Here is a 15,743-nt window from a genome sequence, read left to right on the forward strand (position 1 = left end):
ATCCTCCTCTAACTCCTTGAGATCCCCACCGTTAGCTAGAAAACGGTCGATCACCTCCTGGGGACGCCACTCTGAAGCCTTCCCATCTAGAAATTGCTTCATAAGCTTCGCCTTCAGCTTGATCTCCAGCTCAGCATAGTCGTCCAAGGCGTCCTCCAACTCCTTCTGAACGGTCGTCAGATCCCCATTCACCTTCGTCAGAGCCTCCTCCTTAGGAGCGATGACCCCGACCTTATCCTCCAAGCTCTTGGCCTGCTCCTTCAACTGCTCCCTCAACTGACTAGCTTCCTCCTCAGCCTTCTTTTGTAGGTTTGACACTTGACTCTCCAAAGTGTCCACCTTCTTGTTAGCGTCGTCCAGCTCCCTTTTCGTCATCTGAAAAGCATTGACAGCAGTCCTACGTTGATCTTCAGCATTCTTAGCAGCACTGTCTAACCTCTTCATCTCCTTAGCCAAGCCAATCACCCTGTCCCTTAACACCAGTGAATTTTGCAAGCACTGTCCAAATACATCCCAAGTCATAAACTAGAAAAAACTTTGATTCAATAAACCAAACAAAACAAAGCCGTACAATGAACTTACGTAGAGATGAGCCGACGCTGCTTCAGAAGCTAGGTCCAGTGCAGAAGTCCCAGCCAAAAGCTCCCTAGACTTAGGAAATAGCAGCTGATTCAAGGCAGGGAAGAGAGAGTGTTGATCGCCCTTCCGCATCTCCAGAAAGTTGTCAGGAAAACGCGCCATGATGTCTGGTACTGAAGGCTCGTCGTCAGTATTTTGGTGTTTAGGAGGGGGAGACAGCGACAAAGTTATGGTCCCCTGGTCGTCGACAGTCCTCTGAGGGACTGGAGTCGACACCGTCTCCACCTTCTCAGGCGCGGGCATCGGCTGCTGATCTGGAAGAGGAAGGCCCCGCTTCCTTCTCATGCGTAGGTCAGCCTCTTGCTGGGACAAGCTTCGTCCTCGACGAGCACCTGGGGCAGCAGATTCTGCCAAAAACGTGAAACACAGAAAATGAACGCACGAGCTAAGATATGAAAAACACAAAGCAAAAGCCAAAAGACAAACGCAAAGCTTACGAGTTGACATTGTCTCTTCTGAGTCTTCGACTTGCTAAGAAGTATTCGTCGGCGTCCCCTGTTCTTGCACTGGCGGTGTAGCCGTCGTCTTCTTCTTCCTCACGAAGGTCCTGGCTGAAGGACTGAGGGAGAGGAATTTCTTCACGTTCGCCGATGATGTCTCCGACGATTCCGAAAATCCAAGATCCAATTCTGCAAAAGTAAAGCCAGGATCAACCCATTTAGCCAATTCGAATTTAACAAACGACGATTGAAAAATAAACACTTACCTTTCAACGGCCAACCTTCCGTCAACCATGAGCCTTCGACACCCAGAGACACTCTCTTTACAAAAAGAAACCATTTCTTCCATCCCCTATCATTCACGTCCGTGTTCAAAACTAACCTACTTCCTTTCTTGGTCAAGCTGACGAACCCATCTTCCCCCATTTTCATCCCATATCTTACAGCTAAGTCATACAATGTAAAAGGTTCCTCCCAGTCTTTGGTCTTTTCTGCGATCAGAGAAAGAATTCTCCAACCCGAAGGCATTAACTGACCAGGGCTGATACCTAAAACTTCCAAAAATGACCTCACTAAAGGCGGGAAAGGGTATGTAATCCCCGTCTCTGCGAATGGATACCTATAGAACACTACGAAACCTTCCGGGCAGTCCTTCACTGTCTGACCGGGGCCCAGAATGTGCGCAAAGGTTGTGTCGGGAAAACCCGCCATCTTGATAAAGTCGTTTCTCATCTCCGGCGCCATGGATGATCTTGATTGGGTCATTGGTTTTGTCTGCGGAGGAACCGTCTCTCTTTTTTCAACAATACGAAGGGAAAACCTAGTTCTAGTTTTGGGAATTTTGCTCGACATTTCGCCTAAGAAATTAACAAACAAAGAAAGTGAATTGAAGAAATTACCTGGCAAACGAAGACACCTGAAGCTCTGAATCGCCGCCGCACGCTACCACCGGGAAAAAATCTGTGCCAAAGAGAAAGAAAAAGCAAAGAAAGAAGAAGAAGTGGTGTAGAAATTTGGGGAAGGAGGAAGCGTGCTGCAGTAATTAAGGCAGAGAAGTGACGGTTAGAGTGAGAAAGTGGAGAATGGAGTAACTGCTCATAGGAGAACGTGCTTCCACACGAAATGACGGAAACACCCCCAAGTAAACCCACGTTTGTTTATATTTTTTGATTTTCCTTGTTTCTTTTTTGTTTTTTATTGTTTGTTTATTTTTTAATTGCCAAACGTGTATGTGGCAATCCACATTTAGCAATTAGGGGCAAATTGTTATGGGTAAAAATTCATAGATGTAAGTCAACGTCAGTCAAAGTAAAGTCAAGTGACGACGACTCTTCGTCATGGACGAAGGACGAAGTCAGTTAACCAGTTCCCTACTTCTCCGCAAGAAGATCAGCTAGAAGACTTGGTCTAACCCAGCCTTCTCTAGTCCGTTGAAGATCAAAACAGAAAAGATACTTCACCAACTGAATTCCGAGAATCAAGGATTGGAACTCTATCTCCAAGCAACGGCTATAATTCAATATGGGAACGTTTGTATATAAGGGGAGACACCTACGAACATTGACACATTGCAACCTAGTAACTCATAAGCTAAAAACACCTATTGTACGCATCTTTTCTACATTTTTTGCCATAGTGAAAGTTTGGTAGATCCTCATTCTACCCGCGGTTTTTACCTTCATTGGGTTTTCCGCGTCAACAATTCCTTGTGTCGTTTTATTGCTTTCGTTATTATTTGCTTTCGATTTTATTTAGTTGATTCGTAGCCTAGATTTTGATATTCAATCCCACTTAACAAAAATTAGCATAAACAGGTATCAAGTGCTTGTCTTTCTTATGTCTACTGCTATCCTGTTTGTCACTTGCGTACATTGATTTTCGTGTGCTGTAATAGTGTAGCTGAGGAATCAGAGGCGGAATCCATGGGAATCCTTTTCCTAGATTAGTTCTTTTCTAGGCTCTTTGTTATGTTATATAAATAGGTGTGGCAAATGCTTTAGAATTAGAAACAAATATAACTCACATTCCAAATCTATAAAAAGATATTACATAATACATGTATTTCTCGAAAAGTTCAAATATGGAAACTCTAAGAACTTCTTCCCATACCCGTTCAAATAGTTTCCCATCCACTTCACATCCACTCAATGCAAGCATTGAGAATCAGTTATGTAAGTTGAGGGCGGTGACTCAAGCAAGACCCTCTTCTTCATCGATATGCCAAAACTTGTACAACATAAAATACTTGTATGAGCAGATGAATGATATGATTCATTTGTCACAAAACCAACAAGTTCTTTCTAATGAGCATCACAAGAAAGAGGTTGAAGGGGTTCTCGAGGGATCTCTTTCTTTGTTAGACGCCTCTAGCTCTGGACTTGATGCACTATCCCAAATGAAAGATTCTATTCTAGAGATTGAATCAGCTCTTCGCAGGGGTATCAATGATGAAGGAATCCATGTATTTGAGGTGTCGAGAAAGAAGGTCTGCAAGGTGCTCTCCAAGAGCCTTGCAAATCTAAAGAAAGCCAAGAAGAACTCTGCCTTAACACAACCTGAAGGTGCCTGCATTACTGTGAGATTGCTAAAAGAGGCTGAGACAATCACACTATCAATGCTGAAGTCTCTTTTCTCATTTCTGATGGGGAATAAGACAGCTTCTCATCAGACACGCGGTTGGTCCTTAGTTGCAAAACTTGTGAAGTCTAAGCATGCATCTCGCGATGCAGAAAATGTTACTGAAGTAGCCTGCATAGATAATGCCCTGAGCACTCTTTCAGACAACCATTCAAGTGATGAAACTAAGGTTGTACTAAGGCAATTAGAGCTGTTAGAAAAGGTCATCCTTGACCTCGAAGATGGATTGGAGTCTATCTCTAGATGTTTTGTTAAGACAAGAGTTTCCCTTCTCAATGTATACAACTAGGAATCTGTAGTAGTTATTCAGGCTACCAAATTTGTACATAGATCAGAAAGTTTTGTAGTATTTTAAATTAAAAAACTTGAATTATACAAATCGATTCTCTCTTGCAACATGGTTTTCTTGTGTGTTAGTAGTTAGTTCTATGTTTTGCACTTTAATACTTTGCATGCATGTCTATGTGATCAAGTAGGTTGCGAAATTCCTAGGTCAAATTATTTTTTGTGTTATAAATTTTTTGAGAATCCTCCTGGAATCGAGAGGAAAGCTCTAACCACTTAGCTTGAGTTATCTATCCCTTAATCTCTGACTCTTCTATTGTGTATGTTCTATGTTGTCTAGTTTAATTTCCTTATTTTCGTAATCTGATTATTCTTCCTAAGCTACAGAAAATCACTTTAGATCAGTAAAATTTAGTTTTGAGCAGTAATTCAGTTTCATATGTAGATAAAACAGTAACTGCTTATGAAAAATACACAAAAGAATCAAAGAATCAACAATAATGTATGTTCACCTAGAAAATTTCTGTTTTAATCAGTTAATTCACTTTAACTAGATAAAATATTCAGTTCAATAGAATCAATGGAGTAAACAAGCCTTGAATATGTACTATGAACATCTAAATTTCCTTAGGCCATGTTATCATAATCAATTTTCGGCTTGTTACTCACATGGTTCATGGTTGCTCCATTTTCCTGTAAACCCAAACTGGTGATTATTACAGCCATGTCCTGTCATAGACTTTAATTTCATAAGAATCATAACTAAACTCAGAGCTATTGAGATTTCAAATGATTTTCCAAGGCAGCCCATATTTTTGAGATCTATATACAAATCCGATACAGCACGTTTTCATAAAATTTCTGTTTGCAGTTTTAGGTAAGAAAAATGAATCAACATTTGATATTGGAGTATTAATTTACTCAGATAATAGCAGCCATGAAATCTGGTTCGCGTTGTTTCCACGTGCAAATTCCAACTACCTATCTTTGAGCTATGTGCTGATCTGACATGCTGTCATGTTTAAGAGTCAATGGTATTGAGATCTACAACAGTTTTATTTTGAGCTACTAGAGCATCACACTGCATGCTTAAGATGAGTAATATAATATTTCCTTCAACATGTACTTGTTAATGTTTTTCATGTTTATCTTAAACCACTTGTAGTTTTCCTTAACTATACTTAATGTTTTAATTAGCACTATCAGATAAACTTTGGAAAGAGGTTCCACCCACGTGTATGTTCTCTCGCTTCATTTGGTTGTTTATCCGCGTCCCATGAGTACAACTTCTCAGTTTCTCAGTTAACACTTCATAGACTTGTAGCAAGCAGTTTCTGAACACAAGCGTATAGAGATGTTGCATTAGAGAAAACAATTGTGTTAAGACACTTGAGACATGTTCTATTTGACGTTACATCTTGAACACGCGAATTGTCCATGTTACATCAACAGTTTCTATTCCTCCCCTTACATTTTACTGTTATAAGTTATAATCTCCTTTGCTAGCTATACGTTCTTACATCCTTGCATTGCAGAAATTTATTAGAATTGATTCTGCTGCATTTATTTAATTTTTTTTTCCTGAACTTTTAACAGGAAAAACTCTGTTTTCTGCTTTAAAATTTCTGAATTATATATAAAAACTTAAAACTAGTAAGAAAAATCAGCATCTTTGATTAGATGTTTTCACTAACCAAACTATCATAGGTACTCTGCTTCTCTGTTAAGCATGTCTGTAGTCTGTAGGAGTTTAAAGCGTGCCAACTGGTGATTCTCCCTATCCTCCACTTCTCATTTATCTATGACCTTCACAGTCATTGAATGATACGAGTATACGATTATATCAAATTAACCTTTTACCCTTTTCTGTTCGAAGGAGCATTCTATTATACTTGATCCCCAAAAGCCAAGAGTAGTAATTTATCACTAATTATATTCAGAATCAAGTTATATTATTGATGAGTATATTTTTAAGCTTACACGCCTATATCAAATACATACAAGTCTGCACACCACTTGATCTGTGTGCAATTGAATAATAGAGCTCATGTGAGAAACTAAATGCTTGTCCTTTTTGTGTCTTCCAATCTCCTGCATGCCACTCGTGTACTTCGGTTTTTTTTATAATATCCAGATGGTGTAGATCAATGAGGATTCAAAGGCGGCATCTATGGGATCCCTCCGCGTTGTCACACTCTAGCTTCTTTGCCCCGTTGTATATAAATATAGAGGTTGGCCAAGGCTTTTTGTAGTAACTAAACAACATCTCTTCTATTCTTTAGTTTTTAGTAAAGGCTTAAAGGCTTTTTCTTTTTTAGTTAAGAAAAATGGCAATTCCAAAAACTTCTTTGCACAACCGTTCAGCTAGTCTACCATCCACATCTAACCCACTTGATGCAAACATTGAGAATCACCTCCGCGGACTTAAGGCCTCACAAGAGGCACCTTCATCTTCGTCTACTTTATGCAAAAGCTTGTGCAGTGTGAAGGATTTGCATGAGCAAATGAACGAGTTGATTCGTTTACCACACAACGAACAAATCCTTTCCCATAAACACTATAGGGTTGAGGTTGAAGAGGTTCTAGATGGATCTCTTGCATTGCTAGACGCATCTAGCTCTGCACTCGATGCATTGTCTCAAATGAATCAATCCATACTAGACCTTAAATCAGCTCTTCGTAGAGGAACAGTTGATGTAGGTGTTCATTCATATGTAGTCTCAAGAAATAAAATTAACAAGGTGCTTTCTAAGTGTCTTCTGACATTGAAGAAATCAGAGAAAAGCCGTGCCATAGCGCAGTCAGAAAATGCCTGTGCCATTGTAAGAACTCTAAAAGAGACTGAAACTATCTGTCTAACAACTTTAAAGTCTCTTCTTCCATACATAATGGGGAAGAAAATCTCTCAAACACGCGGTTGGTCCTTGGTTGCGAAACTTGTTAAATCCAAAACTGCATCTACTGATGCTGACAATCTTTCAGAAGTAGAGTACATTGATCATGCCCTGTGTTCTCTGTCTGATAAGTACTCAGCTGCTGAAACAAAGGATGTGATGAACAAATTAGATACGTTAGAAACAATCGTTCAAGAACTCGAGAACTCCATGCAGTCTGTCTCAAGATGCTTTATTAAAACAAGGGTTTCCCTTCTCAATTTACTCAACCAATAATTATATTGTTTAGGCAGCAAGTTTTGTAAAGATACGGACATTTTGTAGCATTCATTGATCATTAATACATAATACTTTTGTTAAGGCACATATCTCTTGCAGCATAATTATATTGTGTATACTTTTAAACTGTTAGAGATAATATCGGAAAATATATGTGTGATATATTTTCCGTATTGATCTTATTAGGAGAATAATATATTTAGGTTTATTATATGTTAAGATATTATTTAAGTATATCTTTTAGGAAGATTGTTTCCTATCTTATGTTCTTAGATTTTGTATAAATACTCTACCTATTGATGAATAATAATCAAGTCATTCTATTCTCTCTTCTCCCTAATTTGTCATGGTATCAAGAGCAGGTTAAATCTTGGGGCCATTCACAAAAATTTCCCCCCTGCCGGTGGGTTAGAAAATTAAACTCACCGGCGGGATTCATAAATTTTACCCAAAAATTCTGCTGTGCAATTTTTTTTTTTCTTTTTTGTGAGTTCATTCGAGCATGATTTTGCTCCTTTGGATATTTTGCTCCTTTGGATATGAGTTTGGTTTTACTCTAAAAAACCAATAAGAGATTTGATTGTGGTTTACTCTTAAAGACCAATAAGAAATTTGAGTGTGGTTTACTCTGAAAAACCAATAAGAATTTGAGTGTGGTTTACTCTAAAAGACCAATAAGAAATTTGAGTGTGGTTTACTTTGAAAAACCAATATTTGATTGGAGCTCGGTTTTGCTCTGGAAAAACCAAAAATTGTTATATTTGCAGGTTCGAAAAGAATGACGTTCCTATTTGATTGATGACAGATGAGTTCGAAAAGATGAACGTTCTCATCATTGAAGAAGAAAAAAAATTGAAGGCGACATCACAAGAGTGTGCATCTCGGCTTCAACAATTTGAAGAATTTTCAATCGCAACGTTCGTGTTACTGCCGTTACGATTGCGGGAGGGTGTTAGAGATAATATCGGAAAATATATGTGTGATATATTTTCCGTATTGATCTTATTAGGAGAATAATATATTTAGGTTTATTATATGTTAAGATATTATTTAAGTATATCTTTTAGGAAGATTGTTTCCTATCTTATGTTCTTAGATTTTGTATAAATACTCTACCTATTGATGAATAATAATCAAGCAATACAAAAGCCATTCTATTCACTCGTCTCTATTAATTTGTCATGGTATCAGAGCCAGGTTAAATCTTGGGACCGTTCATAAAAAATTTCCCCCCTACCGGTGGGTTAGATATTAAATCCACCGGTGAGATGATCCTTTAGCAAAAATTACTAAATTTTTTTATACCTCCTTGTTAAGTACTAAAGTTGGACAAAATTAGCCAAAATCGAATCACCCAACCTAAAGTTGCTGGACTGAGGTTCGTACTAAACTCTAACTAAACCAACTAATCCAATCCTAAAATCAATATGATTATAATTGTTCTGTAATTATGATACAGAAAAATAACAGACCTGATTATGACTAGGTCCAAAACCGATATTGAACCAGATGACTCATGACTTAGAGGAAGTTTACAGTATCATAGATGATCCATTACAATTTGATCAACTTTAACCAAACCCTTCTTAAGTATCCAGTTGCCATCTCTATATTCATTAATTATCGGCCTCACCTATGTGAACTACACGGATGTCTACAAGGCCAACTATTGTATGTTGCTTATGCTATCATTGTCTAACTGTCATTCAAGCTCGATCTTTATTTCCATCTCGGGAATGAAACTCATCCGTCTTCTTATCCTGCATTATGTGGTGTAATACATAAGGCTTTAGTTATTCACATTATTACTCCATTTACATGTAACAATAATGTAAGCCTTCCTTGATAAACTCAATCATACAGTATATCACTAAACAGTGAGCTGTTAAGAATCTTGAGATTCCATTAACAGAAAGACTACATAATTAAGATCTTTAAACAATCTTATCTTTATGAAATAGAGATTACAGATTCCTCGATTTACACCAATTTTCTCTGTTTTCTATAATTAACGATAAATGCCATTCCCCATGAGCATCAGTGTATTCATTGATTAGGATAAAAATATATACGCACTTACTTACAATGATATTATGTTTGAGCTGCATCAAGATTTAATGAGTTAGAGTAAAGGTCAAAAACCGATGCAACTTGAGACATTATATTTGGAGAATAACAGTTGCCTGGTGCACATTTTCTGTTTTGATTCCTAATGTTTATAAACCAGTAAGTCTGTAACTGATGCATGATTTTTATAAGACTGTTGCTATTTTCTAATACTGCTTGTATACTATACAACATTTTTTCCCCAGCTCTCAACACCTTCAGGGAGAGGGGGCGGATATAAGAACAAAGCACGCAAGAGATGCTGATATGTGAGTTCAAGCATGATTGATTTCATGTTGTCTCTTGCAGTAAGCAGGCGTGCAAATTGTAAAAGGTAGCACACGGACTATTCTGTTTTTTCGATGCAGTTTTGTGGATCTCCATGTGTACCGATATCTGTCAATGCCATTCTATAGTCATCTAATGGCCTTTCGTAGTGTCCTTGGTCCATCTCAATTATAGCTTTGGAGTACTTGTCATATGTTAAGTACCACCAAAAAATTTTCAAACTCCAATGAGTTTTGGGGACCATTCGAGTTTACGTGCACTTGATCAGAAGCCAGGCAGTTTCTTTACACAATACATACTGTCAGAGAACCTTGTATTATCTTATGCATGAGCATGACCTTCCACATTATTGTTGCGTTTTGTGAGTGAATACACTTAGATAACACTCCTACACTATATTAAAATGTATGTTGTTGAGGTGCTATCCTGTTTCCTGACTGCAAAGCACATGATCTGCAACTTAGTATGAGCTCAAGTGGGTATTTCAATGCTCGTCTTTATTTGAATTGTTGTTGTGATAGCCATTATCCTGCATGTTGCTCGTGCAATTCGTTCAATTTTTTTTCTTTAATAATCCATTCGTGTGGATGAGGAATCAATGGCTGTATCCATTGGAACCTTCCGCGATGATCCACAATAGCTTAGCTTTATTACACGTTCATTGGTCAAGGCAAATTTAGATCGTATTTAGAAAAGAAAATTATAATTGATCCAAATCAGTTATTTTAATTACCTAATATTTTGGCACTGCTTTTAAACGAAAATCATCCAAACTTATGTTTGGTAGGGCTAACTACACAAATCTATTAACTAATACTAAAACAAAACATCGCCGACATCATTTCTCCTCAAAACTGCATGCGTGTCGCTTTCTTATGAAATATTTTCTCGCCTAAAACCATTAATGATGTCATTATTTAATTGTGATACTTATAATTTTGATTTTTTTGTTTCGTTTTTTTTTTGGTGATATTTCATAAACAAGCTAAGTAAATGCTTTCAACAACTTCTTAAATATATATATATATATATATATATATATATATATATATATATATATATATATATATATATATATATATATATATATATATATATATATATATATATATATTTCAACAACTTTAATCTAGAAAATCGGAGTATAGTAAATTGAATAACAACTTTATACCTTTCTTTTGATTTAAAGATCTACTCTGTATGATTTCCTCTCCTCAATTCCTTATCACTAATATTCAAACGTCCATAAAATTCATGAAATATTTAAACTACTATGTATAGGTGTATATTCATTTCAAGAAATCTCCTTCTAATAAGTTTATATCAAAATTGAAAAGATTAATTATATATATACAAGTGCTACACTATAAGATTAATTGTAAATTCCAATGAGTTCATGAAATGTTTTTTGTTAAAACTGTGCATTGCACGGGGATAACCTTGGGAAATCCTAGGTACTTACCAAAGGAAGAGGTGCTTTTGATTCCAGCCAAATTGGAGATATAATTCCTAATACATTGTGATATTCTAGAGGGAAATTTGATGGTGAATTTGGAAAGGTTAATGCTAAGGCCCGAAGCTTTACCAAAATCACCAAGCGTGCGCTTCATAGTGTTTATGTTTTTGGAATTAGCCTTGCCAAACAAGAACACATCGTCTGCATAAAACAAATACGAAATGCCCACATCCTTGGTAATTTTGACAGGGTCCCATTTTTTTTTTTGTTTTACCTCCTCCTCAATCATTTGGGACAACCTTTCCATACGTAACACAAAAATATAAGGAGAAAGAGCACTGAGATGGAATTAGAGCAAATGCAAGAGAGAATCAGATTAGTGAGATTCTCACGGAAGTTAAAACCATGAAGAGTTTCTCTAGTAAAATTCCATTCAATACTGTCAAAGGCTTTAGTGAGGTCGATTTTAAGAGCCATGATGTTTCTTCCTTTTTTGCTTTGTTAAAGTAATGAGCCATTTCCTTGATGATAATGATGTTTTCATCAATGGTTCGATTCTTGACAAAGCTGGATTGAAGAGGGTTGACAAGATTAGCTAAAAAAGGCCTCACTCTATGAGTAACGATTTTAGTGATAAGCATGTAGATTTTGTTGCAAAGCCCTATAGGACGAAAGTCTATGAGGGTCATGGGTGTATCAACTTTTGGGATTAAGCAGAGATAAGAGAGATTAATATCAGCTAGAATATTACCTTTATCAAAACAAGAAGTGATGAAATCGGTTATAGGTCTACACAAGTCATCCCGAAAACTTTTGTAGAAAATGGGCTGAATTCCATCAGGCCCAAGGCTCTTCAAGGGGGCAATACAATTCAAGATAGATTTTAGTTCTTGGTTAAAGATTGGGTCACCAAGAGACTAGGCCAAAGACAGACAAACTGGGCTAGAGAAGGTGGATGTTATGTGGCTGCTCGAATGTTTGAAAGAGAATCTCCCTAAAGTAATCCCAAGCCATGAGTTTTAGCAATTTTTGATCAAAAACCCAAACATCATCATCATTTTTTAAGGTAGTGATTTTCCCTCGAGATTTTTTTTTGCTTTAGCTAAAATATGAAATTTTTTTGTGTCATAGTCTCCATATTTTCACCAATCTATCCCTGCCTTTTGTGCCCAAATCACTTTCTCAGTGTGGTGAATTTGATTTAATTCAACATTAAGATCAATCTCTAATGTGAAAGAAATCTAGAAGATCGATTTGCTAGAAAATTTTGAATCCCATCAAGTCTAGCCCTTATCCTTTTTTACGATAAGTCAAATTACCAAAAATAGGAATTTACGACAGACTGGTTCCGACGGACGCGTAAATCCGTCGCAAAAATAGGAATTTACGACGGGAAAAAAATCCGTTGGAAATTTCCGACGGATTTTGAAAATCCGTTGGAAATTTCCGACGGATTTTGAAAATCCGTCGGAAATTTCCGACGGAATATAAATCCGTCGGAATATATAGGCCTTTCGACGGAAAATTCCGTCGAAAATTAAACTTTTCGACGGAATTAAAATCCGTCGGAAATTTCCGACGGAATATTCCGTCGGAATTTTTTTTTCTTTTTTTATTACACCGAAACCCTAACATTCCAACCCTCTTTTATTTCATTCAGCCGCAACTCCTCCCCTTTTCATTCAGTTTCTCGCTTCCCCTTCTCTCTCCTCTCGCGTACAGACCTTGTCGCGTCGCGACAGAGTCGATTCCTGGCGACAGCGTGTAGTTTTATTCCTTATCAAATTCTATGTTTTTCCTGACTGTTTTCATTATAAATAGGGTCCGAATCCCTGTTTTCAGAATCATCAATTCTCATCAATTCTTCCTTAATTCTCTCTATTCTCTCTCTAAGCAAAATAGCTTATTCTTTCTCCCTCTCTTTCTAAACTAGCTTTTTACACACAATATTCCGCATTCACAAGACTTAGAGTCTCTTAGCCAAGTTCGAAGTTGCCTTCGCCCTAGACGTGCAAGGTTTGATAATTTCTGAGGGTTTGGTCCAAAACTAGTCAAAACTTTATTTAATTCTTTAATTATTCTTTATTGATTTTCATTGAAGTTTACTAACTTGTGTATTTTGTTATTAGAAAGAGGTACGAGGCTTCAAAGTAAGTAGATTAGCTTACTCCCTATTTTATTAATAATGTAGATTGCATGATTATTAATGTTTAATTCCTAGTATCATGTTAGGATGCTTTTAATGCTTTCTAGTATCATGTTAGGATGTTATTTAATGCTTTCTAGTATCATGTTTAGGGTGCCTTTACTTATTTCTAATATCATGTTATCATGTTAGTACCATGTTAGGTTTAAAGCTTTGATCTTTATTGTTTAGTGACATGCTAGGATTTGTTATTAATATTGTTAGTATCATGCCTAGGATCTTGCTATTATTATTAGGAAATTTTGTAAAAAACTACCAATTAAAGTGCGTGTTTTGAAAACAACTACCTATTAATTTTTTTTTTTAAAAGAACTACCACAAAGTTGTATAAAGTTTAAGTAGCACTACCACTTTAATAATTTCAACTAGAATATTCGGCATGTAGGTTCTACTTTTTACCTTTACCTCATAAAATCATCATCTAAATTGACTAAATTACTCTTCATAAAGGTAAAAAGTGATAAAAAGTGAGACCCAAATACCGGAGATTTTAGCCAAAATTGTTAAAGTGGTAGTGCTAGTTAAACTTTTTACATCTTTGTGGTAGTTCTTTTAAAAAAAAAATTTAATAGGTAATTGTTTTCAAAACTCAAGCTTTAATTGGTAGTTATTGACAAAATTTACTTATTATTAAGCTTTATTATGCCTTATCATGCTATTATCATCGTTATTATTTATTATTATTCTTTATCCTTATGTTGCTTGATTATATTATTGTTATTGCTTGATCACACCTTTTATGATTGTTAAAGGGAATTTGTACTTGAAATCACGCTTAATAAGATAATTATTAAATTGGTTTAGGCTAATGTGATTTTAACTCAAGTGATCGCCAATAATAGTCTTATTTGTGCATTAATATTCAACCAACATAGATAAACAGGGTAGGTTTAATATAATGTTTGTATGTTATTCGAAAAGCGCACATGAATACAAGCAGAACAAAGTAGAGGTCTATTTTATAGGGCGGGTCCTTTCTTTTGTAGATTGGATTCGTACCCTCATCCCCGAACCATGTTTGGTTCAAGACCTTATGGAGTAGTTGATGGTCCTTTTGGATTGTCTTTTGGGTTTACAAGTTCCTAAAACTTGTTGGCGACTCTTTTTGCTCTTTTTCTTTCCCTTTGGAACGCCACCGTACTTTAGTGTATGATCACAGTGGGGTTCAAGTTTGGGGTCATAATGCTTGAAATATTCCCTACAGTAGTGTTATAATTTTATCTAAAAAGGATTTTCTCCCCTGAATAAAATCTGAATATATCCAATTGGAAGTGAAAAGATTCTGGAATTAAGGGTGCAATAACCACGACTCCTTGCAACGAAAGGGAAAAGGACCCCCTTTACAACAATCATTCAAAGAAATTGACAAGGGGCAATGATTTGAGTAAGAACGAGGTAAATGGATTACCTTAGTGTTTGGAAACACGATGAGCCAAGAAGGGTTAGCAACAAAGTGATCAAGCCGCTGCCTAATGAGATCAAGGCCTTCTCTCGCGTTTGTCCAAGTGTAGGGGTTGTCTTTTAACCCTAAGTCAGCCATTCTAGCACTGTCCATCCAGTTGTTCAAGTCAGTACATTGCCCAGGTCTGAAAATCCTTCCACCCCTTTTTTTGATTGGTTAGTAACTTCAATAAGGTCTTCAGTTACCATCCAAGGGACATTGCTAGGTGGATAGTTTTTCTACTAGGCCACTCCATCCACATAACATGGCGCTCCTTAGCCCTGCTAGGAGCGTAAACCCCAGTGAGAAGCACCTCTGGCTGTTGGGGGCTGAAGTGATAGAGAGGGTGGAAATAGTGGGGAGCTCTCTTAGTGCAACTTATAAGATCGATTCCTTTCTTCCAGAACATCCATATTCCTCCTCGTTTTTCACTAGGTTCAACCGTGATATGCTCATCAAAACCAAGAAACCGAGACACCTCCTTAGCACGATCTTCACACACCTTTGTTTCCAGAAGAATCACAATTTTAGGTTTGTGATCACGCAACACATGCATTGCAAGAGGCACAAAATCTTCAAACAAGCACCACGAATATTCCAAAGCACAATATTCATATCTAAGTTTGGCATGAGTTCACTGTGGTTCACACCTACGATATTTTTCCCCCTATATGTCATCGGAGGTTAGAACTCCTCCCAATTGCTGCAGTTTCCCATCATCCATATGTCTTCCAACTTCAGTGGCATCATTAGTGCATGAATTTCCTTCTCATGCGGGATTTTGCGCGAGTAACGAGCTTGAAATTGTACTCCTACTACTTCTCTTTGGATATTGAATATCTTCATACGGTTTTCCAGAGCTCCCATGTCTACCCCTCGACTTTCGAAGTATAAAGGGAATTAAGGAAGGTTTCGTTGAGGAGGGATTAGGTGAGGGTAATCCCACTCTGGAACTCTTCCCACCAATTGATTCAAAATCAATTGGTTTTGGTTGGATATCTCCTGCATGGTTACTTGCCGAGGTTGAACTCTCACCGCATTCGGTGGAGATGGAATTGCAGAGCTCCATCTC

At 37.0% G+C, this 15,743-nt stretch overlaps 2 protein-coding genes across 2 annotated transcripts; both read left to right on the forward strand.

The window, feature by feature from the left end:
* The first annotated feature begins 3,159 nt into the window (after nt 1–3,159).
* Nucleotides 3,160–4,005, forward strand: LOC145614048 (uncharacterized). Its single transcript, XM_081669055.1, has one exon. The coding sequence runs from the start codon at nt 3,160–3,162 to the stop codon at nt 4,003–4,005; it is 846 nt and encodes a 281-aa protein (XP_081525181.1).
* Nucleotides 4,006–6,328: 2,323 nt separating this feature from the next.
* Nucleotides 6,329–7,171, forward strand: LOC145614049 (uncharacterized). Its single transcript, XM_081669056.1, has one exon. The coding sequence runs from the start codon at nt 6,329–6,331 to the stop codon at nt 7,169–7,171; it is 843 nt and encodes a 280-aa protein (XP_081525182.1).
* Nucleotides 7,172–15,743: the final 8,572 nt, after the last annotated feature.

Source organism: Chenopodium album, chromosome 25 (assembly GCF_948465745.1).
Source record: "Chenopodium album chromosome 25, dcCheAlbu1.1, whole genome shotgun sequence".
Taxonomy (NCBI): Eukaryota; Viridiplantae; Streptophyta; class Magnoliopsida; order Caryophyllales; family Amaranthaceae; genus Chenopodium; species Chenopodium album.